Consider the following 27,426-nt stretch of genomic DNA (forward strand, 5'->3'; position numbering starts at 1 on the left):
ATATTTAATATTCAGGTCTATTGTTTGGATTAAGGAGGTACCATTGGGAAACTAATTAGATGTTAAAAATAAAGAATATGAATGTAGCTTCACAGAGACAAATTCTAATAATGAAATGGCTTTACTATGCTTAGGTAAGTTTGTATTTTTAAAATATTCTTTAAATGCAGGTATAGTATGATGAAAACCAATCAGGAAAACAAAAAAGAACTGATGACTTTCTACTTTATAAGAAACAAATAAATGTGTAAGAGCTTTGAGAGCTCTAGGTTGATTCTTTTTTTCACCAACAAGGATTTATTTTAAATAAGTTTACAGTATTAGCATATGTTCCAAAATGAAACAAATATCAACAAGGCAAGAAATTGGCAAGAAGCACCAAGTGGTTAACTCAATAGGGAAGAAGGGAAAATTGTTTACAATAGAGACTAAGCAAGCAGATAGAAAAGCAGCTCCTCATGGTGCCCCCATCCTCAATAGCAGCAACAACTGATAATGTACCATACATTATTCTAAACACTTTACAAGTATTAATCTATTTAATCCTCGAGATGACCCAGTGAGGTAGGACTATTATTATCTTGTTTTATACATGAGGAAACTTAGGCACTGAGAGGTTAAGTACCTTGTCTGAAGATTCACAGCACCAGGATGCAAACCTTGTAAAACTCTAATATCAAAGTCCACATTCGATACCACCAAACTAAAATGCCTCCCCTATGAAGGAGTTAATACTGCCCTTTCTTCTAACTGCACATTGCATTTGGCAAATATTTAGAGCTTTGCACTACCTAGAGAAAGCATGCTTTTTTTCTTCACGAGACTACATGCACACTTATCCCAAGAGGACCATGAGACACCCAAAGTACTCTATAGCTTTCTTTTCTGATTGAGTAAAATAAGACACTCCCTTATTATACATATGCCCCCACAGGCCTACTTATATTCAACTTGGGGAGAATCTTAAGAGATTTAGGAGAGGGGTTGGGAATGAAATTAGGTAAGATCACTGACTCAAATAAATATTTAATTCCTAGGTATACTCTCATTCAATCTCAAACATCCAAGTTGCTCCATACGGTACTTGAAAGCAGGAACTATATCCCACTACATTTCATCTCTGTATCTAGGCAACATCCATCCACCTATACTTTGGATGTAGTATGTGTTTTATAAATGTTTATAGGACTTCATGGAACCCAATGATCAACACTTGAATTCCTTGGTCATTACAAGCAAATACTACTTATGAAGTTTTTTCTGCACAATTGGATATCATCCATATTTAAGATTTCTCATTACCTGTAGCAGTGTGTGACTGTGATACAGGATAGATTCTTTCCATTCCAAGAAAAGGATTCAGACGCTTTTCCCGCTGCAGGGGAAAGACTACTTTGGTAATAGCATTAGTGATTCTTCTCCACTCTAATATCAAGCCTGGTAAAGGATGTATTGCCTTTAATTTATTTAAAACATCCTGCCAAAAAAAATATACTAAAGTAAGATCAGATTCTTATCCAAATTCCATAGCAAACCAGAATCTCTTTTAAGTAAATAACATAGTCTCAAAATTTAATGTGATTAACTCCTGTATCTGCAACTCAAAGTTACTATTTGGGTTTTTTGGAAATCACCATAATGATAAACTTATAATAACTACATATTATAAAATGTAAACATGCTAATGTTGAATGATATCAATTTAGAGCTATCTTTTTAGAAAATCAATGAGATGTCAACTTAGCGAAGTAGCTGCTCCTCCACACCCTACACAAGAGTTTACATCATTTCTTCTTTTATTTTTCTCCTCCATTGTTCATGTGATGGGAAGTTTCCCAGCCCTTATTTTTTTCTTCTTTTTTGCTCTAATACTTTCATGGTTTCTGTATCAAGGAAACCAGAAGACATTTATTTTTAAAACTTTGAATTTTCCATGCTATTGACTTTCAGTGAACCATTAAGGAATTAAGACTTGTGAGGTATGAAGGCTACCACCATCAAATAAAACATTTTGCTACAGGATGAAGCTGTGGAAACTTTCCCAAGGCAGGCAAGTCATAGTTAATAATATTATGATCAAAATTCTACAGAATGGCAACTTGGACAGCTCTCTCCATGGCTGTACTTTCTACCCTTATTTTCCATTAATAATTCATTCAGTAGAAATGTAAAATTAAGCCCTTTTTCTCCTATGTCACATGAATACAGTTTCCATGGACTGTGATTAGCAATTTTACTTTGAAATTAACAGATTAGATTCTTAAAACAAATTCATGGAAAATTTACTATTTTGCTCTGGAACTGAAAAAAACAAAATTTTATTTGTATTGACTTAAAAAAAAATTCTTCCATATCTTTGTTCACATTCATGTAACTACACAAATTATATTATACTAGAAGCCCAAGAGTAGTGGATGTCAATAATTAAGTAATGTCTATAGGTCTGAATTTACAAACCTTTGTACTGTCTTAATGATAGGAAGGAAACAACTGCTAACTCAGATTATGATCCAGATTTTCCATGCTGGAATGTCTCCACAGTTTTTGTGGGCAGCTGAACCACAAACCAATTTGTTTTTATCTGGGTAAGTTCAAATGGTGAGCTATGTTGGATCTTGATTTCATCATCATTCTTTCAATTCACCAAAATGCCAAAAGTAGTTCAGATTCTGCCCTGTGACTGCCCCAAAGAGCACCTTACTAGTGCTGAACTGTTTTCCCAGCCTTTGCTTGTGTCCATTGTCAATCCCTCTTCTGGTAGAACCCAAAGTTTTCTTGCTACCTTGGTTTTTTCTCTCTCCACTTGGTGGCAACTTCAATTCCAAAAACAAAACCTGTAAGAAATTAATGCCTCTTGAGTCAAGAAACAAATCACAAGTATTATCATTCAGAAAACATTTTAAAAAGTTACTTGAAAAAAAAAAACCCTATACTGTTCAATATGGGTTGGAAGAATTTTTTTTGACAATCTAAAATTACCACATTTAATAAATAATGGTAATGAAATCTTGTATGTCAAGTAGGCTGTCCGTATTTAGTCAATATCAGATTTAGTCAGTATCACATTAATATTAACACCAGGCCTTTAAACAGTCAAGAACACAAGAATGTATACTTTGTGCTGAACAACTGACAAATAAGCTACTGGCAATGCTATTGGCATTGAGACTTTAGGTTGCTCTGAGGATTTTAAGCTCACCTAAATACCCCCTTGATGTGGTAACCAATGTGGCTGCTCAATCATTTAAGCCCCATAGGATCAGCATGGGCGCCTTCATGGCTATTGTGTGATCATAAAAATCAGAGAACATTAAGGTAGGAAGGGGCCCAAAGAGTCATCTAATTCCATTACCACAAGACTGGACTCTGAGAGTCCCTGGGCACAAAGTCAGGAGAAGGTGGCTGATCTAATGTAGCAATACTAAAAGCTGGAGAGGGTTCAGTAAGCATCCACTGAAGAAACAAGGCTTACATGGAACAGGGATCCAGGGTCTGGGGCAGAGGGAAGATCCCATGTATACCAAAAACTCGCTAGTTCATATTAGAGGAGTTGCAACTTAGGCAACTCAGAACGCTGTCTACTATCTCTACTCATTCCTTTCCATACTTTGAGTAAGCTTTAATGAACCTTGGATTATTTTCCCTGTAATAGTTCTAAAAATTGAAACCCTTTGGAAAAGAATTTTTTCTACAAGATGGGACGGGGGTAGAAGTAAAGATATACCTGTGTTTCCCTACAACAGTAGTAATGATAGAAACAAAGATCTGGTTCTAGTTTTAAGTAGTGGGAATAACTGGGGTCTCAGGCATGAAAAGTAGTGAGTCTTACTATGGATGTGAATAAGTAATTTGTCCAAAGATTGTGTTATATAGATATGAATATATGCATGTATAGGGATTGGAGTTATAGTTAGCAAATAAAATTATAGGATGCCCAGTCAAATTTAAATTGCATGAGGCATACTTACACTAAAATATTTCCATTGTTTCTCTGAAATTCAAATGTAACTGAGTGTCCTGTATTTTATTAGGCAACTCTAATGAGATATCAAAGAGTTCATGAATGAATGACAGCACAGAAGAGAGAAAAAAATAACTGAATAGGAAAAATAAGACATTAATAAAGTAACAATAAATCAATAACCCCAGGAAGGAAGACCTAGCATGATTAAGACAATTTAAAGATCTCGAGTCACATATTTAAAAGTTCTTTATCTTAAACTTCCATTTTTGGTGAATCATTCAGAATTAATAATAAAAACTTCACATAAATAAAAATATAAGCTACCTCTCCAGGTCTCAATTAACACATCTGTGAATGAGGGGGTTGAACTAGTTGGGAGCAAGAGACACTAATATTTATTGAGCACTTACTATGTGCTTGCCATTATGCTAGGTGCTTTACCATGTAATCCTTATAACAACTCTATGATAAACCGTCAAAGTTTGGACAGTTGGAGAAACTTGCTCAAAGTTGTATGCCCAGAAAGTAGTAGAATTAAGAATTAGAACCCAGAATCTTCTAACTCTAAAGCCCTTTTTCTTCCCACTAACCTGTGCGTCCTTCTATACCAAGGGTCAGCAAACTTTTTTTCTATAAAGGGTCAGATCATAAATATTTTTAGCTTTGCAGGTTTTACTGCCTGTCACACCTTTTCAACTGTGCCATTATAGAATGAAAACAGCCACAGGCAATAAGTACATGAACAGCTGTAGCTGTGTTCCAATAAAACTTTATTTACAAAAACAAGTGACAGGTCAGATCTGGCCCTCAAGTCAGTTTGCTGATACCTCCTCTAGACCAGTGCTATCCAAAAGAACTTTCCACAAGAATAAAACTGTTCTATATTTGTATTGTCCAGTATAGTAGCCACTAGCCACGTGTGGCTAGTTGACATCTTGAAATGTGGTTAGGAAATTTAACTGATGTATTTTATTTAATTTTAGTTAATTTAACTTAAATAGCTGCAAGTGGCTAGTGGCTCCTTTACTGAATAGTGCAGCTCTAGATGATTAAGAACATCTTGCCCAGTTCAAAGATTCAACTTAAAATTACCAAGGATAAAATAGTCGCTGTATGAAACTGTTAGATTACTTTTAGTATAACTTCCATTTTAACATGAAAACCTAAGAACAAGCCAATAATATCAAAGGACTTTTATTCTAGGCTGGACCATAGCCTAGACCTAAGGCTCACATGCCTTAGCACCCATCTGAATTACACAGGTACTCATTCCTGCCTTTGCCCTATGTCTACTTGTGCTGAAATCCAGAGATTCTATTATTTTTGATAAGTTTCCCATGTAATTTTATGTGCAGCCAGCTAAGCACTGGCTTAGGGACTTCTGGACTAAAGAAATCAAAAGAAAATATTTTAAAATATTTAAAATTCACTTCACTTCACTCCCCAAACACCACTAAATTCAATACAAATATACCATGTCATTAGGAGAAAGTATACCACAAAGTTCTTCATTTAAAAAAAAAACAAACATTTAACTCTGTGGCTTAAAAGAGAGACATTTTATGCCCTTTATATAATATTTACTGAGCCCTTACTATGAGGCACTTTTCTAAGTGTTTTATATGTATTGTTCATTCCTCACAACTCCATGAGGTATTTCTAACACGGTGTATTTTACTGATGAAGAAATTGAGATATAAAGAGTTGATGTAGTGGCCTAAAGTCATGGAGTTAGTTAATAAATACAGGAGGAAGCATGCAAACCCAAGAAGTCTGATTTTAAAGTCTGTAATATTTAACAATATGCTATAATATTCAATCACATCTAGAAAACAGAACTTCAAAGCTATCAAGTGTAAGCACCCACCCTGAATCTGTAACTCCTCTAAAACAATGCAACCACCCTTTATGGAGTATGGGGAGAGAAGCAAACAGAACATCAACCTTTAAAACTAAAAACAAGAGCAAACTATGTCAAAATTCATGTAAGGCAATAAAAATATTAAGTTTTTAAAAGAAAACAGACACAAAAATCTTTTTTTTACTAATATCTAAAAAAATACCTAATTTTGTATTCTAAAAAAAGATCTTGCGATGAGGAATGAGTGAGAGTTCATGAAATGACTAACTTCATGGAGAAACATCTACATTGTTATACAACTACCACGACGGCTCTTGTTCATACAACAAATGTTTACTGAGAGCCTCTCCTGTTCCAGGCAAATCTCCTTATGAAGCATACATTCTAGAAGCCTTCTTTATTACTTCCCTATTCATAAATAAAGGTATAAACTTACAAAGGAGATGTTAGAATACTCTGTCTTCAAAGTATTCTGGTTAACTGTTTTGTTTTACTGATCTTTAGTGTTTAAGTTAAACACATTTAGGAAATACACACACACACACACACACACACACACACACACACACACGCAAATCATTTTTAACTCTAAAAATGACTTTTCTAGGGGGTGGGTATTAGTTTAGTGTAGAATGCATGCTCAGCATGCATGAGGTCCTGAGTTAAATCCCAGTACCACTGTTTTTAAAAAAAAAAAAAAAAAGACTTTTCTCAATTCCCTACTTCCATTATACAACCTCAGCGATGTCATCTGAACTGGTGAAGGAAAAACTATGGCCAGCTAGTTGATAGGCCTGAGTCTCAATTGCATCCAGTTTGGCTTGCATTATGTGTTTCTGACTTTCACATTCTGCAGTACTAAAGCCAATTCCATTTAGTTCTAGCAAGGCCAAGCAGTACTGGGAGGGCATTTCCACTTTACAGAAAACATCTGGGAAAAAAAAAGAAAGCAAAAATGTTAATTCATCACCTAAGTGACTAGATCAGCATCATTAACCTAAACATAGATAGAATTTTTCCAGGAAAATCAGAGATGCTACTAAGCTATCCTTCAAGATCCAGTCTCCTGCACAGAACTCTCAAACCATCAATGAAGGGCATTAAAGTACTTTCATCTTTTCCACTTAAGCACTGGACTACTATCCGTGTCTATGCAGAGAGTAAAATGGGCAATCTTATGAATAGTCTGGATCATAACAGACTGCATTTCTCCCAAAATGTTTCTGCTTCTACTCTTAGCAAGAACAAGGTAGCCAATCTTGCTAAGCTGACTACAAAAGGTTAATTCCCCAAAATCATTTCCAGTATTCCTGGTCCCACTGTATGCAGGCTTGCACAAAGCCAAATATGAAGGTTTTATATTTCCCAATGTTCTCAGCAAAGAGTAAAGAGTAAGATTCCTGAAGTAAGAATCAGTATTCTTCTATCGGTTCACATTTCTCAAAAGAACAGTCATTCTAAATCAGTTTTCCCAGTATGTTTATTAGAATTATTAGTCTCAAAAATGCTCTATAAAAGGGTGGGTTTGAGAGACACTGTATCCTATGAATTTCAGCAATTATATATTATCTTTAGATATTTCTGATGCCTGTTAATATACTACAGGCTCTGAATAAAACTGAACAAATATTTAACTTTGTTTTAACCAAAAATCCAAAATCATTGGACCATAAAACTCTTTATTATATATATTTATTAACAACCTGAAAAGTAAGTGTCCATAGAACACACTGTGGGAATCCTAAATCATTAAGAAAAAATCCATAACAAAGATTTCCGCTTCCAGTACTATGATTACTAGGACTACTACTAGGACTCTGTGCAACCCTGACCTGCCCTTCCCAGCTCCACATACACACATTCTTTGAGGTACTGCTGGTCTCAATTAGTGGGAGAAATCTCAAAGGACACATGTAACTACCATCTAAAGCAAACAAACAAGTGAGAGCTACTGGCCTCTAATAGTCAGAAGATACTGAGCAGTCACAGCCTGGCTTTCGAAGCCTAGAACCAGAGCAGAAATTCATGGGATGTGGGACCAGAGAAACGCAGAACTAGGGTCAGAATAAGAGTAGTCAGAGCAACACAAAATCAGAGTGACAGTGAGCCAGCCTGGATCCACAGAGAGCAGGAAGGAACAGGGTTGCAATGGGAATGGAGTCCTACTGCAAAAAGGTTGAGGGGATAACAGATCTTTGAAATAGCAATAGGAGGAGAAGCTGATTCTCACACTCCTGAACCAAAACTCTCAAGAAAAGCTAATGTAGCCCTTGGATGCACTGTAGTTTAATAACTAGCAAAAGCCAGAGTAAAGAGGCTTCTAGAGGAAGGCTGCCCCCAAGTAAGGCCTGTAGGGCTCCAATGATCAAACCTTGTATGAACTTAAAAAGAGTATGAAAAATACAAGACAGAAAAGACATAAGAATAGGACGCAGCAGAAACAACAAAAGACAGATTTAGAGCCCTAAGAATTACAGATATGGTATCATTACTCAGAACAGAGCACGACTATGCACAATTATGAGCAAATTATTTACAAAATCAAACAAGATGAATAGAAACAGGCAGAGCCGAATATTGGTGGTTGAGACTGTCTGGACTGCAAAAAGAAAAATATTCACCATCATTCACAGAAAGAACTTTGTTGATCCCCGCATTAGAAAATCAAAAGATAGGGTTTGCATAAAAATCATAAATTATCCACCTATGATAAAGAATGGCTAAATACATAACTATCCCCAGTCTATAACATCATAAAAATGTTAGGAACTGTGTTTTTACCTTGAAGGTTTTCCTTCTTCAACAAAGAACTGAGTTGATTCATAGAGTTGAAGATAAGGATGGACTCTACAGATGCTCTGTATCGCCCAGAATGCTCAGTGCTGACATTTAGCCCCAGGCTTTGAGTTCCTTGGCCAGTCTCTATCTCTTCCAGGAGTGGAAGCTCATGAGGAAGAAAACGGGAAATTATGCTGTGAAGAGTTGGTTCCTTGGAATCTGGATCTAGTAACCAGCACGCCACCTGAATGGGATAACAATCAGAAATTCTCTTGATTTTTCAAAAAGACATTTCTGCACCCTTAAATTAAAAAGGCAAAAAAGAAAGCTCATTTCTAATCTCTCATTTTCACTTAATACTTTTTCAGTGGTCTTTCCAGAAGAGTAGAAGGAAAAGATAATTGTAACAGGACTCATTTTTGATACCAATAAGAGCAATGGCCTTCAAAGAAGGAAAATTTATATGTTTCCATTACTCCAATGTTCCTGCTAATCTACTTCAGAAGTAGGCCTGAAACCCAGGTGCCTCTCAACTAACAAAAATTATGTTTCTAAAAATGCAGCTGGACTCTTCTCCACTAAGGCTGATTTTGGCTTATCTACTACCTTAATAAAGATGGGCCCATATAGTTTTAGGTTTAATTCTTTCAATGCTGCCTTTGAAAATCTTTGCCAAAAGAGCAAAAGAAGCTAAGAAGCTAGAAATCACCCTATTATTGATTATATTGATTATAACAATTAGTATCATATCTAAACTCAAAATTAGTATTCCACACATCTCATGTATCTAGTACCAATGGAAGGAAAAAATGATATCCCTTTGAGGGCTATGATACTGTAAATAAATGTCTTCTGAAAGCACATTGTACTGTTAATTGCTTATTACAATAACACACATCACCTTTTCCTTAATAACTCAGAGTCATCATTATGAAGAGTGTATCATACTTTGCTATTATATAGAAAAGTTCTTAGGGGATAGTAAGAGTTTTTGTCCCTATGCTAAATAGCCTCTAACTACTATCCTTTTTGATCTCTTATACCTATACACTTTAACTATTTTCCACCTCTAACCTCATGGGTATTTGAAATATCCTGCTATCATATATCTAAATCTGACAGTTCTTTCATTTCTAATTTACTGTAAGATAGGAAATTTAGAACTTATGATCAAAATGAATATCTTTTAAACATCTGAGGAAAGATGTAAACTTTAGTACTTAGATTTTGTGATATCTCAGTTTTTAGCTATACAGAGGCATTTGGTGTATAATACTCTCTTCTGGGTGGGTGAGATTACTGAAAAAGGAGTGACTAAAATACTTAAAGCTGCATTTTTGGAGCTAAATATATACCAAGTCATTTAAAAATTAACCCTAAACATTAAAAATATATATTTTTTAAGAATGTAAAAAATTTTTAAATAATTCAGAGGACCTTAGGATCTTCGTAACTCTGTTCCAGGGAGATGCCACAAGACAGAAGAAGAATTTTATAGCTCTGGATGAAGTCATAAATGATAACAGAACGTTCTTTATCAGACTCCTTTCGAAAGCAAGATTGAAGGTGCCACATTCTGTCTTTCACAGTCAGGCTTGGATCCAGAGAAGGTGCAGCCAAACTGGCACTAATTTCTAAAAAAAAAAAAAAAAAAAAAAAAACCCTAAAGGCAAAAAGTATATGCATCATTTGAAGCAGCAATCTCTACTGTCAAGACCAAAAAGACTCAGAAGCCTCAGGATTTAGTTCAGCATGACCTTATCCAGGTCATGTTGCCTATAAAGATGAACTATTTTGTAATCTAAAAATTATGGTTTGGGCTAGATGATTTATAATGCTCTATTTAGTTAGGAGGGAGAAAGTTCTAAATATCAAGATTCCTAAATTTGTATTTCTCAGAATGTAGAATTAAAAGACAGAAAAGTTATACTGAAATGAATTTTAAAGAAACTCCTTTTTAAAGGAGATTTAGTATGAATGTGTAATGAAATATCTAAAATAAAAGAAGTAGTAGTTCAAGGAACTACTCACTCTAACATATTTTCCCACAAAACAACTGATAATATTTCATGCTTAACTCAGGAACAGGCATTATATGGCATTTAAAAAAATGTTTCCTTGTTAATTTTGCTCCTGTCTAAAACCAACAATCAGCTAGGTATCCAACAACCATAATCAGATCACAAGGTATTTCCCTAGATCATATCCTTTTAATTCCAAAGATTTCTCCAAAGGCTGTGTGATTCAGTTACTGTAGATGTCTACTTATCACTGCCTCCAAATGACTTCCAGACGCAGTCAATAGGAGGAAAAATGTCTGGAAAGAAACTGCTATGATCCAATCTTCAAAAGTAAATCCTCAAGGTGGCCAGGGAGTCCTTAAAGCTGTACTTCCCTCAGGAAGAAAACATAGTATTAATAGCCTCATCTGACAAGCAACAAGGAGTAAAGGTGGGAGAGGTGGTAGTGGTACTTCTTAAGACATCGTTTCACAATAATTGCTGTAAAAGTCAATGGACTAAATGGCTCCAATCAAAAGATATAGAGCAGCAGATTGGGTAGTAATACAAGAGCCTACAATAAGCTGCCTACAAGACACCCACTTCAGGGTGAAGAGAACACATAGACTGAAAGCGAGAGGATGGAAAAGATATTTCATGCAAATGGAAATGACAAGAAAGTGGGAGTAGCAATACTCAGGCAAAATAGACTTTAAAACAAAGGCCATAAAGATAAAGAAGGACAGTATATACTGATAAAAAGAGCAATACAAGAGGATATTACACTTGTTATCATATATGCACCCTATATAGGAGCACCTAAATATATAAAACAAATACTAACAGAAATAAAGGGAGAAATTGATAGGAACATAATAATAGGAGATTTTAACACCACACTAACATCATTGGATAGATCTTCCAGACAGAAAATCAATAAGGCAACAGAGATACTAAATGACATAACAGAACAGCTAGACTTAGCTGATATTTTTAGGATATTACATTCCAAAAAACAGAATATACGTTCTTTTCAAGTGCACACAGAACACTCTCTAGGATAGACAACATACTCAGACACAAAAGAAGCCTCAAAAAATTTAAGAGGATAGAAACTATCCCAAGCATCTTTTGACCACAATGGCATGAAACTAGAAATCAATCTCAGGAGGGAAGGAAAAAAAAACCAAAAAATGAGAAAAAAAATGACTGCGTGGAGACTAAACAACATGCTACTAAAAAAACCAATAGGTCAACAATGAAATCAAAAAAGAAATTTAAAAATACCTTGAGACAAAAGACAATGAAAATACAACCATACAAAATCTATAGGAAAAGAAGTCCTAAGAGGGAAGTTCATAGTGACAAAGGCCTTCCTCAAAAACAGGAACAATCACAAGTAAATAACTTAACCTATCACCTAAAAGAGTTAGAAAAAGAAGAGCAAACAAAACCTAAAGCCAGCAGAAGGAAGGAAATAATAGAGATCAGGAAGGAAATAAACAAAATAGAGATTAAAAACAATAGAAAAAATCAATCAAACCAAGAGCTTGCTTTTTAAAAGAGTAAACAAAATTGACAAACCTCTGGCCAGGCTCACCAAGAAAAGAGAAAGAACACAAATAAACAAAATAAGAAAGAAAAATGGAGAAATTACAACCATTACTACAAAAATATAAAAAAAAGAAAATACTACTAACAACTATATGGAAACAAACTGGACACCCTAAAAGAAATGGACAAGTTTCTGGAAACATACAGAGCATCAAAACTGAATCGAGAAGAAACAGACCACTTGAAGAAACTGATCGCTAGAAATGAAATAGAATCAGCAATTAAAAAACCTCCCTACAAACAAAAGTCCTGGACCAGACGGCTTCCTTGGGAATTCTACCAAACATATAAAGAACTCATACTTATCCTTCTCTAACTCTTTCAGAAGATTGAAAAGGAGGGAATACTGCCAAACTCATTCTGTGAAGCCACCATCTCCCTGATACCAAAACCAGACAAAGACACTACCAAAAAAAGAAAATTACAGGCCAATATCATTGATGAACATAGATGCCAAAATCCTCAACAAAATATTAGCAAACAAAATCCAACACATAAAAAAGATCATACACCATGATCAAGCTGGATTCATCCAGGGACACAAGGATGGTTCAACATATGCAAATCAATCAGTGTGATATACCACATCAACAAAAGAAAGAACAAAAATCATATAATCATCTCAATAGATGCAGAAAAAGCAATTGATAAAATTCAACACCCATTTATGATTAAAAACTCTTACAAAAGTGGGTACAGAGGGAACATATCTCAACATAATAAAAGCTGTTTATAACAGCCAGCATAATACTCAATGGTGAAAAACTGAAAGCCTTCCCACTAAAATCTGGAACAAGACAAGGATGCCTACTCTCACCACTTCTATTCAATAGAGTCTTGGAAGTCCTAGCCACAGCAATCAGGCAAGAAAAATAAATAAAAGGGATCCAAATTGGAAGAGAAGAGGTAAAACTGTCACTATGTGTGGATGACATGATAATATATATATATATAGAAAACCCTAACAGTTCCACACAAAACTACTAGAGCTGATAAAGAATTTGGCAAGGTAGCAGGATTCAAGATTAACATACAGAAATCAGCTGCATTTCTTTACACTAACAATGAAATAACAGGAAAAGAAAGTAAAGAAACAATCCCTTTTAAAATTACATCCAAAACAATAAAATACTTAGGAATAAATCTGATCAAGGAGGTGAAAGACTTATATATGGAGAACTACAAAACACTGATTAAGGAAATTAAAGATGACTTTAAAAAATAGAAAGCTATCCCATGCTCTAGGATTGGAAGAATCAATATTGTTAAAACGGCCATACTGCCCAAGGTAATCTACAGATTTAATGTGATCCCTATCAAATTACCCATAACATTTCTCACAGAACTAGAATAATCCTAAAATGTATATGGAATCATAAAAGACCCAGAATCACCAAAGCAATACTGAAAAAAAACAAATGAAGCTGGAGGAATAACCCTCCAGACTCCAAATAATACTGCAGAACTACAGTAATTAAAATAGCAAGATATTGGCCCAAAAAGACATATGGATCAATCGAACAGAATAGAGAGCCCAAAAATAAACCTATACACTTTAATTAATTAATTAATCTTCAACAAAGGAGGCAAGAATATACAATGGAGAAAAGACAGTCTCTGCAGCAGGTGGTGTTGGGAAAACTGGACAGCCACATGTAATTCAGCGAAAGTTAGAACACTCCCTCACACCATACACAAAAGAAAACTAAAAATGGCTTAAAGACTTAAACATAAGACAAGATACTATAAATCACCTAGAAGAAAACATAGGCAAACCATTCTCCAACATAAATCTGAGCAATGTTCTCCTAGGGCAGCCTAAAACATAAGCAAAACATTCTCCAACATAAATCTGAACAATGTTCTCCTAGGGCAGTCTACCCCAGGGAGAATGGCCATCATTAAAACATCCACAAACAATAAATGCTGGAGAGGGTGTGGAGAAAAGGGAATCCTCCTACACTGTTGGTGGAAATGTAGTTTGGTGTAGCCATTATGGAAAACAGTATAGAGGTTCCTTAAAAAAGTAAAAATAGACTTATCATAAGATCCAGCAATCCCACTCCTGGGCACATATCTGGAGGGAACTCTAATTCAAAAAGATACATGCACCCCAATATTCACAGCAGCACAATTTACAATAGCTAAGACATGGAAACAACCTAAATGTCCATCGACAGATGACTGGAAAAAGAAGTTGTGGTTATATATACACAATGGAATACTACTTGGCCATAAAAAAGAATAAAATAATGCCATTTGCTGCAACATGGATGGACACAGAGGTTGTCAGTTTCTAAGTGAAGCCAGAAAGAGAAAGAAAAATACCATATGATATCACTTGTATGTGGAATCTTAAAAAAAAAAAAAAAAAGACACAAATGAACCTATTTACAAAGCAGAAACAGATTCACAGACATGGAAAATAAACTTATGGTTACCAGTCAGGGAATGGAGTGGTGGGAAGGGATAAACTGGGAGCTCAAGATTTGCATATACTAACTACCATGTATAAAATAGATAAACAACAAGTTTAAACTGTATAGCACAGGGAACTATATTCAATATCATGTAGTAAGCTATAATGAAAAGAATATGAAAAGGAATATACGTATGTATATGTATGACTGAAACATTATGCTATACACCAGAAATTGATATAATACTGTAAACCGACTATACTTCAATCAAAAAAATAAATTTCAAAAGGACATCACTCCAGTTAATATATGAAATAACGTACATAACAGCCACTATTAAAAAAATTTTTTTTTAATTCTAAAAAATAAATTCTAGGCAAATATCAAGGAACTGTTCTCAACAAAAAAGTCACTATCCTCATAGCGGTTACATTAAAATTATATAGTGACTTAGCCAAATAGTGATTACTTACCAGAATGCTTTTGTTCCCTCTGCAATGAAAAATAGTAGGCATCTCTTCCACCCCAGCATACTGCCAGTCCAACCACCAAGATGTCATCACAACCTTTAACAGGAAATCCATCATCTCTAATAGGGTTTTCCTGAGGGGAACGAACTACATAAATCGAAAGTGAAATAGGTAAAAATCTCTAAAAATAAAGCCATTAAACGGAGCCTTAAAACAATGATAAAAATAATAAAAAAAAAAAACTATTTAACACACAAGTTTTTCAGATCCCTACAATATGCATTATGTGGATAGTCATTTTTAGGTGTATGTAAGATCTTTCTAGGCTTCCCATCAATTAAGACAACTGTCACTATGAAAAATTTACCAAAGATTTCTTAAAATAGGTCTATAATAATGACTAAAATAGTTTAAAGTTAACTTTTTAAAGTTTCTTAAAAGCTACATTTTGAATTTCTATAACTCAAGCAAAATAAAGATCACCTGCACACCACAAAAATTCTGTAGCAAACTCAGTGATTCTTAACACTAAGAAACTCCCTAAAAATCAAGAGTCTTATTTCTCTGTGAAGAAGTAGGTATGATTTCGTATTTGGAGTCAGTATATTCTCTAAAATAATGCACCTTCAATTTTACAAAGACATAGGTCAAAAACTATCTTATTTACAATTATATCCCCAATACCTGGAAAATAAACTAGCACATATTTATTAAATTTAAGTGAATGTTTTTATCCCTCTAAACTCTAGCACTGAAGGTACATAAAACTTGTCCTTAACACATATACTTCCTGATTCCTGATCAGACAAACATTCAGAACTTTAGAACAAATTCATTCAAAGATAGAGGTATTTAAGAAGTCTGATCAAATCTTGATTTCCACAACAGGTTATAAAGCCTACTACAGCTATCCCCCATAACAAAGAATCATTACAGTCATGAAGTTAAGACCAGAATATATGGCATTATTTAACCAAAAGTTTCAATTCTCTGAAAATTTGAGAGTCCTTTGGGAAACTTTGGGATCAACATTTCAATGTGATTCATGACTATAAACGGAGGTACAATTCTACTTGAAGTAAGTGTTGGAAAATATATAGCTAATATAGATCGTGAAAAAATATAATGCCTATTTGCTGTGCACTTCTGTGACTATATAAATGAATAAGGATATTACAATTTAATAGAAAATAATTCATGAGCAATGATGATTAATAAAAACCATCACGTCTGCCATTTGCAACAGCATGTATAGACCTAGAAGGTATTGTGCTAAGTGAAGTAAGTCAGAGATAGACAAACACTGTATGTCATCATTTTTATGTGAAACCTAAAAAATAAAATGAATGAATATAACAAAATATAAACAGACTCACGGATATATAGAACAAACTAGTGGTTACCGGTGGGAAGAGGGTTGTGGGGAGAGGCAAGGTATTAAGAGGTACAAACTATTGTGTATAAAATAAATCAACTACAAGGATATACTGTAGAGCACAGAAAAATACGCCCATTATTTTATAATAACATTAAATGTAATATAAGCTATAAAAATATTGAATCACTATATTGTACACATGAAACCAATATTCTAAATAAACTATACTTCAGTTAATTAAATTAAAACCATGTCATACCATAAAGATATCAAAAAATCTGATTCATATTCAAAATATACATCTTTAATTTCACAAACTTACATTCTAATATATATCTATGAGATTTCTTTTTTAGAGAAATGTTGTGTTCAATGTTAAAGCTTAGCACACTCTAACACCAGATATGGCCAGGATTTGAAGCAGCAGAGATGTGTAGGGAACCTCCACAGAGCCTTCAGAAGTGAAGAGGAGAAAGACAACCATAAAACAGAAAAGCCCTGTGGCATCAGACAGGGCAAAGCCCAGAATGGCATAGGAAAAAGAGCTGCTGTTTGAGAGGCAGGTTCCTGGAACACCCAAGCATCAAGCTGTGGAACACTGTTCCAGGGCTGGCCTCTGAACCAGCCATATCAACTATGGTGTTCCCAGCAGCAATAAGCTTGGCTGCTGAGTCAGTGTCCAGGGAGACAACACTGGTATGGGACTCTCAATGAGCTACCTAGAATGAGGAGCTGCTATAGAAAGGCTCTGTAGATGGGATCTCTGGCCTACTTGAAAGGAGGCAGACACAAGCCTGATTAGACCCCATGTTCAATGGTAGATCAGTGCCAGGGGAATGAGTAGTGTTCTAGTAGTCTGCACTTTTTCAGTCTCCCAGCTTGAGCTCTTGGCCTCACTGCTCAGCTCTCCTACTCACATGTCCTGAGGTTCCCCCATCTCTTATACCAGGGGGTAACTATTATTAATCTAGTTGTGCTGAACAATAAGGCTGTTCTACATGTAAACTCACGTAAGAGAAAATTATTAAACTTTGAACAAATTTAATACATTTAATATCCAATGCTGAAAAGTCTTGATCCCATCTCAGTCCACTGTTTTACATATAAATGTAGAAATTTATTTTTAATTCTTACCTTGTTTAAACCTTCCACCAATAGTAGTAGTTTTAGAAGATGTCAAATTACTAATCTTTTCACAAGCCAATGAGATGGAAAATCGAGTTTTGCTCTGCCACTCCTTAATGAATGTTTGAAACAGAGTTTGGTCACTTGCTACATCAATTATAGCCAAACTTTCTGAACTGCATGAGGCTGGAGTTAGCTGCAACCCATCCGGTGATAGCTGCAGTGAAAAGCTTGTGTCTCTGATGGGACTGCTGTCTTTTAAACCATTTCTCTCTGGACTTAAATCATGGTTTTTATTATCTGAAGGCAAACAAAATAAGTAACTTTCATCAAGTTGTGAAACACTACTGATTTTCTGGAGCTTCACAGAAGATGTTCCAATACCTGGAAATGCCATCTTAGAAGCAGATGCTGGAATGGGTGTAGGAGGAATGAGTCCATTATCATCAACTATACAGCTTTCTTTACAAGGCAAGAGGGAGGGGATTTCACCATGAATGACATTGTTCTCTAGTGCCCCAGTTTTGCCTTTTACTGCAATATTAGGGGAAAATGAAATTCCTTGCACTTGATTTGGCTCCAAATTTGAAATCAACTCTTGTTTGTCATTTACAGTTGTATTTTTTCCTTTCGAAAGTGACAAGTCCGTAGTGGTTAATTTTAACTTTTCATTTTCTAGAGGACTGGGAACTTGATCCAAAATCCTTTGCAGTCCTGGACTTAAATCAAATGATGCCCCTGACCATACAAATGAATTCTCTTGTCTCATCCCAGTTAATTTGGATTTTTGAGACCTTTCATCTTTAACTCCTCCAATTACTTCTCTTTGGGGATAATCATTACCTTCAATCACTGGATCACTCAGTTCTAATACTCTAAGAGATACTGTAGTATTATGTTTCTCTTGGACAGGAGACACGTCTACATTGTCCAAAGCTTCAACCATCTGAGCAGAATCTATTTCTGAACATATAATGGACCCATCACTGAAACAAGACAATGGCTGCTGATTATCTTGATTCTCATTCATATTTGATTTTTTAATTGGGCCCTCTGGTTGGAAACACAGAGAATCACTGAAATGGACTGAAGCTATTTCCAAAGGAAGTTCTTTTGCTCGTACATCAGGTGGTTGTTCTTTTATGAGGTCGTCTTCACTGAAACTGTCAAACAGTAAACTATCACTCAAATTCAAACTTGTTTCAGGAACTGGCAGACATTCTACTTCTATACCGGTAGGAGTTATCTTTTGAGGAAACAAGGGTATAACTGGTTTCATAGCTTCTTGTGTTTGATAACCTTGAAGAAAACTATTTAATTGGGAGTCAGTAACAGAAAGTTCATTGCCTTTAAAACATGGGCCATTTTCCCCCACTAGTATAGGAGAATACAAAGTTGGGCTTTCTGGAGTCAGGTTATCAACCCCACGTGAATCAGTGCCTTGTTTCACAGCATCTACAGTCTTAAGTTTCAAATGATCTATATTTGTCATTCCAGAAGAACATCGTTCACGAGGAAAAGTAACGTGAATCTCATTCTGACAAGAGCTCACTGAGCTCTGTTTGTCTAGGCTCTTCTGCATCATCCCTGTTGCCAGGTTTGTGTCCTTCGCTCCTTCTTGCTTGGCATTTTCAGTTGCCACCTGTTGAATTATTTTCTCTGACTGAGTATCAAGGTACAAACTATCTTCAAAATCACAGAGATCTAAACCTAGGTCAGAAACATGATTATTTTTAGCTTTGACTGCTTCATAAGCATCTGTTTTTTCTTGTACGCTAGGGGTATTTAGAATATTCTCAAGCTGGCTTCCTGACTTACCACATGCTCTACTTGGTAGATGTACTCCACTGGGAATCTCAGAGCTGCTTGTATTATCTCCTGATACCTGAAGATTATTTGATTTATTTTCTTCAGCATTAAACTTTACACTTTCATGTCTGACAATAACAGTTGAGTTTCTACTCATGTAACTACAGTCTGCCTCACAGGGCATTTGTATTGCTGTTATTTTTTTCAGTTTGGTATAAGTGTTTGCCTGTTTATCAAACTGCTTTTCCAGGCAGTTAGCTGGATGGCTGTCATGGTGTTTCACACAAACATTGTGGTTTTTTGACTCATTTTGTATCCATGCTTTATTTATTTTTTCTGACTCAATTGCTAATTCTCTTCCATTTTCACTAACCACCTTAGCATCTTGACAAATTACTTTTTTACTCTGGGATCCTGTGATAAAATGTTCCACTAGAATATCATTAGCTATTGTTTTGTTCCTTAAACAACTTTGTTCCGTTTGTGATAGGAATAATGCTTTGTTGTATTTTCCCTCAGCACAGAAAGATACATTTTTGGCAAATGGCTCTGGACTTCTAAATTCCATATTCTCATTTAAAGTAAATGAGTCTTCACAATGAACAGGATTAGACATAGTTCGTTCTTGTAAATTGATCCTATGTATCATAGTGTCTTTGATAGGGCTATTGTCTCTGGATAGTTTTAGATGCTTATTACTATGTTTCCAAGATTGAGAGGTTGTATTCATCTTTTCTGAACTGAAATTCAAAGCTTCTTTTTTTGTTTTCTCAGATGAGAGAGTCTGAACAACTTTCTTAGAGCTTGTTTTCCCCTCATGCAGAGAGGTTCCTAGCTTCTTTTTATTTATATTCAAAGAAGCCTGTTTTCTTGTTCTGGTAATGCAATGTAACTGATGTTCTTGATTTCCAACCTGAAACTTGTGAGAAAAGAAATTTGTACCCTCTGTACTTTTATCTAAATCATGCACTGTATTTGGTGAATGATTCACAGAAGAATCGCTGAATACTGTGTTACTTTTTCTTTTTGCTGTTACTCTTTTATAAGAACTCTCAATTTGGGGTATAAATTTGTGTTCTTTTACTTCTGACTTACTGCTGATCAATGAGTGTGTATCAGAATTTGAAAGGGAATATGGATTCCACTGCACTCCCATTTCAATTAAGTCCTGCTGCAGAATCATTCTGGCTTCTTCCACTATAAGGGCTGCTACTTCCCTTTCAGTTAAGCCTTTTCTGCCAGTCACCCAAATAGTTCGCATATTCCGACGTTCTTCAGCAGCTTCCTCTTCCTCATCCACTGCCTTTCTGGTACTATACAAGGGATAGGAAAATAAGTAAATTAATGCATTGATTCATTCATTAATACAACACATTTTTATTAAGCATCAACCTGAGCTTTTCTAGGAACTGAGGAAGTAGAATTGAATAAGAGGGAAGTATATCTACCCTCATAGAGCTTTCCTTCTAGATGGGGGAATCAGAAAATAAACAAATGTTAAAACACATTCTGTGTAGTTGATAAGAGTTGTGGGAAGAAAAAAAAAAAAAAGAAAATGAAGCACCAGAAAGGGATGGGTGGTTCTTCAATTTCTAAATAGCATCATTAGGGAAGGCCTCATTAAGACAGTCTTTAAATCTGGAGTTTATTGATTGACAGAATTTGAAACAGAGTTCAGAATAACTACAGGAGGTACAAAATGAAGAGAGAAAGTTCAGAATTGAGAGATCCAGAGAAGAATCCCAAATTTTTCATATAAATTCTGCCCAAATATCTGGCTGTCAAAATTATGCAAGTGTGGGCAGACTCCAAGCAGCCAAATGAAAGTCTAAACAACTGAACTGAGATTTGAGCTATTGCCCACAGCAGGCAGACAAAGTTGAGAGTGTGAGCTCAGTCAAGCTAACTGATGAAATATCAGTGCTCTTCACAGTAATATATTCTACACTGTAAAAGGTAAAACACACATGCAACTGAAATATCATAAAGAGAGGATAAACAGGATGAGGCATTAAAATTGTGGAAGAAATGATAGCCAAGAATCTTCTGTTTCTAACCAACATAGAGTAATATGGACCAATTTAGCCTCTCACCTAAAACAACTAAAAAATTGAGACTAGGTCATAAAAGACATTGCAGCTTCCATTTTGCTCTCTCTTGGGTCACTCACTCTGGGGGAAGTCAACCATCATGTTATAAGGATATAAAGCCGTTCTACAGAAAAGCTCATGTGGAGAACTAAGCACCAACTTGCCAGCTTCTATGAGTCATCTTAAAAGCAGACCTAAGTCAACCCTTCAGATGGCTAAAGTCCTTGCAACTTAACTACAACCTCATGAGAGAGCTCAAACCAGACCAGAACCACCAGGAAAGGTACTCCCAAATTCATAACTTGCAGAAATTTTGAATTTATATGTATTTACTAGTTGCTTTTAAGACACTAAGTTCTTAAGTAATTTGTTCCATAGCAACTAATTACAGCCTAACAAAAATGCCTAGTAAAACCATCAAACTTCAAAGATATGGATAATAAATCTCAGGGCCTACATATGTAGAAAGGCAAAAGAATCATAGTCCCATTAGAGTCCTCAAAAACAGTATACAAAGCAAAAAAAAAAAAAAAAAAAAAAAAAAAAAAATTTCAAAAAACTCCATAAAAGAAAGTATAGACTAAGGATTTATATCAAGCCAAGAGGTGCTTCAAATATTAAGGTTATAGGAAAAGAGTTTTAAACATACAAGACCTTGGAGAATTCTATACTAGATAAGCCCTCCTCAAGGGATCTACCAGAGGATGTTTCATCCACTCGAGAGAGGAAGGAACACTTCAGCATACGGCTTCCTAGGTCTTCATGTGAAAATAAACTGATCTCAGAAATTAAGGATTTTAAAAACAATAAAGAATTCAGGAACAAAGGACTATTATCAGGCAAAAGAAGTAACCACTATAGTAAAGATAATAAATCAGTCATAAAGATTCCAAGACGGTTTCAAAGGCAAAGATCAGCCTGAAGCACATTCTTGAGCTGTCTTGTAGGATCCAAACTCCCTTGAGAACTAATCCACCAGACTAACTGGAGTCTAAGGAATGATAATGCTGAGCTTTGCTGACCCTCATGACTTCACTCAACTAGGTGCCTGGATTTTGTCAACCTAGAGTGAACTTTGCCTCATTTTAATGCTAAAATCTCCACCCCAAGAGAGGGGACTGCCTTCACGTTTGAGCATGCTGTAGCACTGTGCAAGGGCATTTCAAACTCCACCTCTATATGGAAGATCACAATCACCCTTTCATGAATATGCATGCACCCTTAGCTTAAAACTACCCTGATCATGCTGTGCAGGGAGACAGTGCCATAAGGGCTATCTCCCTGTCTCATCTGTCATAACCAATAAATGCTTATGCTTTGCTCAAAAGTATTTGGCTTGTTCATTGGCTATGCACCCCAAGCAACGGAACCACTGAGTCCAGTAACACCAGGTGCATTGTAAAACACCCCACAATCCCTAACCCTGTGGCACATCCCTTGAGGTATTAGTTTGGCTCTGAGAAACCCAAGGGTATGGCTAAAAGAAATGGGATCCTTTATATCCAAAGAGTTGAGTTTGCCACCTTCCAGTATACCTGCTTATTTTATGTTTAAGAACTGCAGTCCTGGCGGGTAGGGTATATAGCTCAGTGGTAGAGCACATGCTTAACATACACAAGGTCTTGGGTTCAATCCCCAGTACCTCCATTAAAATAAATTTAAAAATACACACACACCCCCCAAAAAAAACAAAACAAAACAAAACAAAACAAAGAACTACAGTCCTGGAAGCTGCAGATGCTGAGCAAAACAGCGAAGTTTTACTAAACATAACCTAGAATTACAGCGGCCATTATGATCAATGTTCCAAATAGGTAAGGTCATTTAAAAGGTACACTTAAAAGCAAGAAACCTCCCAAAGCAAACACAATGGAATATCTATTTTAATTAGTATGCAGAAGACTTCAAAAGTTTTCAAAACTCCAAAAGTCTTCATTGAAAAACTCATTACAAAAAATTGATGAAAAGTTAAAGATATAAAAGGTGCCTGAAACAAAAATACTGATGTGACTCCTACTGCTTTCTTCTTTCCTTTTTCACCTGAGTACTCGTTTTACTACTGCCCTGTCTGAACTGCCTTTCTACTCTGAAGAGACTATTAGACAGTTGCTGTTTAAAATAAAACCACCTGATTGTAGTAACTTATGGAGAAAGAGAATATGAAAACGAATATATGTATGTTTCTATATGACTGAAGTATTGCACTGTACACCAGAAACTGACACAACATTGTAAACTGACTACACTTCAATAAAAATATATTTATAAATTAATTAATTAAATAAAACAAAACAAGATAAAACAATACCTGAAGTTGCAGATGAAACTCTTCCACTATAGGAAAAGAATTTCTTAAACCTCAAGAGTGAAAGAGTAGAAAACTAACAAGATGGCTACTGAGTTGTTCAGGCCTGTACTTCTAGCTAAACTGATCTTATGACTAACACGCCCCCCACCTTGTGCATTTTTTTCTTAGAATTACTTATTCTTTTATCCTAGAGGTCATGAAAGAAGGTCATGGATTGAACCTCAAGAAAATGGGCAGACTCTCCTAAATTCCTCCATAACAAGACCAAGTTCTTATCAAGATGAAAGAAATGTAGCCCCTGCTCACACCTTGATTGTTATCTCCCTCCTGTTTCCATTTTTCTGTGAAACCCCAGGACCCTTACTCCAAGGTAGGCTCGCAGTCTTTAAGGTATTAGCCTGCTATGACTCCTTTTGTCTGGCAAAGCAATAAAGCTGTTCTTTTCTAATACTCCCAAAACTCAGCCTCCAACTCTCAATTCAGCTATCAGGGTACAGAGGCTGGTTTTTCAGCAATGAGAGGAGCCCCAGAAGTTTAAAGAATTTTAGTGTTATTGTCAGTGCCTATGACCCTAGAATACTAAATCTTTATCAGCTTGTACATGTTTGAACTGGGGAAGTCAAAAAATGGATGCAGGAAGCAAGATGGCAATACCCTGAGGATGATACCAGAGAGGGCTCAAAAAATAGCAACTGATTTTTCACAAATCATTATAAAAAGGCAGAAAACAGAATGCGAAGCCATAAGCCTGACTGAACTTGACTACTGCTGAGCATTCTGAAAGGATCATGGAGCTGTTAGCGGATGGAGGGATCCCTAAATTAGGAAGCTCACCAAAGTGTGGGTTCTTGCTGCTGGCTGTGAAAGAATTCACACAGCAGAGGTTGAGGGATGAAATGGAAGGGGAAATGGAAGGAAAGTGCTCCAGCAGAGAGAAGGGAAGAAAAGAGCTAGAGCAGGGAGCTGTCAGCCAAGATGGGTGGTAGAGACAGCTCTGGCTGGGTCAGGCCATGTGGACTTTTATGGGAGGCTTCTGCTATCATGTCTTCCTTTTGTGTATGATGGAGCCAATCAGTCCTTGTTTTTCAGTCCTTTTATGGGTTTTTCTGGTTGTTGTTATGTCAATAGTCAAGTGTTATGGTGCTGGTGGGCATGTCACTTAGCTTGCTAATACATTACAATGAGCGTATAATGATGCTCAAGGTCCAGTGGAAATCAAATCCTCCACCATCTTGGAATTGGTGGGTTCTAACCAGTTCTTGTTTCTTCCCTGCTGGGGGCAAGAGCCCTGATAACAAAAACGAAAGTTGCTTTTAACCAGAATGCCTACAATCTAGTGGACCCAGAAACCCCCCCAAAATAACCATCTCCAAAGATTCTTTTCAGCCAAGTTTGAAAGGGAAATGAAGGAATAATCTCAGTTAATCCTCGAGACAGGTGGTCAGAGTCACTGCCATTCCCCAATGTCTGCAGGCTTGTCCTAATCAACTGCTTGAGCATGCTCTTCTATGACTCATGGAGGCCTGGGAAACTTCAGCTTTTCTATAAATAACAGGCAGGGGTTTGGGAAGGGGGGCTCACAAGGTCCTACTCCATTTCAGAGCAAGATTGAAAACAAAAATCTGCCAAGCTAATAGCATTATAGCTACAACAATTCCAAGGCCATAAACCCAAAACAACACCTAGGCCTCCCCCATTACACCCTCCTAAGGGTTCATCATCAAAACACTGGCCCAAAAGTCAGTCTCTATCATAATCAGCTAGGACCCTTGGGGGTAGGAGGGTGAGTATCTTCAAAAACCCATGCAAATTCTTCAAAATCAACTTAAATGCCCCAATATGAGCCCCTCCAAGAGCTGAAGAAACTCTACGGAATATTCTAGTAAACTGCTGTTACTGCCCTTAACAGCCAAGGGAAACTAAAAATTAACAGGGTTATTCAATATTGCCAGAAATATTTACTTTGTCCTTCTGAAACCTGACAAAGATATTAGAAAGGACTTAATAACTTTATGAGCAGAAAACTGGCCAAACTGGAAGCTGATATTCAGAGCCTGATAAGAATTTTTAGGCCTTTTCTACATTTAAAAATGAAGAACCTTGTCTTCTAAGATCCTTTTGAGTCTATGTGTGTGTATGTCTACATATGCATATGTGTATATATACGCACACATATACACGTTATAGAACTGTAGTATTTTCCTACCTCTGGATGGTATTGCCAAAATTGATTTATAAAAGAGCTTTATTTAGTTGGTTTAAAAACAAGCTTGCAAGGATCGGGCATTCCACAGTTCTAAGGAATATACTAACTCAAATGCTTTTCAAGAGCAAGTTATCTAAAATAATCTTTAGTAAGTAAAAGCTGGTTTTAAGTTTGTTGCTTTAACTAAAACAGACATGTCTTTAGAGTTATCAGCATTAATTACAATAATTTTATTCTACCTAAGCCAAAAAATTTGTCAGCAAGAAAAATAACTTGGTACAATGAAATTTTCATTAGATCTAAATATAATTGTTTAGAGCAAGTAAATTAAAAGTAGAATAAAAAGGTTTCCTAGGTGAACTTTTCAAGTAAGTTTTCCAAATCTTTTCAGTAGCCTGAAACCCTAAAGTTTTGCCAAGATGAAATTTAATGATGGAAATTTACTGAACATTTAGATCATTCAAAATAAGATAAAATAGGTGAAAGATTAATTACTGAACATAGGTTTATCTACTTTTGGCTTCCTATTGTTAGGTACTTAGATAAGTGGGGGCACTGGGCAGATAGGTGGAGGAGAGGGAGGATGGTCCTGAAGATGGTGTTATGCCCACCTCCAACATAAAGGGGCTTTACTTCTAAATGAGTGGAAGAAACTGGTTAGAACTGGACAGCCGAAACTGCGAGGTAGAGAGAAGAACCTAACCAGACATGACCCAATGCTCATTTTAATATAATTAGCATTGTGGTTTCTCTGTGTGCATCATGGGTAAGGACATGGGTAAAGAGGACAAAGATGACTAGGTATTCTAGGGGTAAGACAAGTATGACAAGAACTGGAGTCTTTTCCCTTCCCCTTTTGGGGTAACACTATTGCTGAGAAACTGAAGATAAAATTTGGGATTACTAGTAAGCATGTTTGGTGCCATGCTGAGAAATTTTCTGAGAAAGCGCATGTTTCTAGAAGTTATAGAGTATTCATAATTTTGCCAAGCTACAGAATCTCGTGTAAGAGACAGTTCACAATTGTTTGGTTCTCAACTTTCACCAGAAATTAAAGTTTTTAAAAGTGAAAAATTCTAACATACGTAACTAAAGCTATAAGAAACAACAAAGGAAACATCTCCATATGCAAGAAAGCAGGATGTGTTTTGGCTAAGAAAAGTTATGAAGAATGAAGATGTACTTTGTTAAGGGAAATAAGAGTAATTTTGTCTGAACTGGAACTCCTGATTATAAAGGATAAAGGTATAAAAAAGGTTGAAGAAAGAAAAGATTTTACCTTGTGGAATCAAGCTGACTAAAACTGAATTATTATAAGGGTTTTTTAAATTAAGCTTTAATATCAATAGTATACTTACATAAAACTAGAATTTTATTTTCTTTCATCTGCTAAATAGACAAGT

At 35.8% G+C, this 27,426-nt stretch overlaps 1 protein-coding gene across 6 annotated transcripts in view; it reads right to left on the reverse strand.

Annotated features, from left to right (window-relative positions):
- The window catches only part of POLQ (DNA polymerase theta), a 95,937-nt gene that overhangs the window by 26,675 nt on the left and 41,836 nt on the right, over positions 1 to 27,426 (reverse strand). For 4 of the 6 annotated variants that reach the window (XM_032480141.1, XM_032480134.1, XM_032480126.1 and 1 more), the window contains 7 exons: positions 17,620 to 20,732; positions 15,111 to 15,254; positions 10,041 to 10,237; positions 8,607 to 8,847; positions 6,563 to 6,756; positions 2,697 to 2,834; positions 1,303 to 1,477 (listed from right to left, as the gene is read on the reverse strand). In XM_032480141.1, the coding sequence (XP_032336032.1) occupies positions 1,303 to 1,477; positions 2,697 to 2,834; positions 6,563 to 6,756; positions 8,607 to 8,847; positions 10,041 to 10,237; positions 15,111 to 15,254; positions 17,620 to 20,732 (4,202 nt within the window). Of the gene's footprint in view, positions 1 to 1,302; positions 1,478 to 2,457; positions 2,835 to 6,562; positions 6,757 to 8,606; positions 8,848 to 10,040; positions 10,238 to 15,110; positions 15,255 to 17,619; positions 20,733 to 27,426 lie in introns of those variants that run through there. The other 2 variants (XM_032480146.1, XR_004320080.1) reach the window with 2 other exon arrangements.

Source organism: Camelus ferus, chromosome 1, assembly GCF_009834535.1.
Source record: "Camelus ferus isolate YT-003-E chromosome 1, BCGSAC_Cfer_1.0, whole genome shotgun sequence".
NCBI lineage: Eukaryota > Metazoa > Chordata > Mammalia > Artiodactyla > Camelidae > Camelus > Camelus ferus.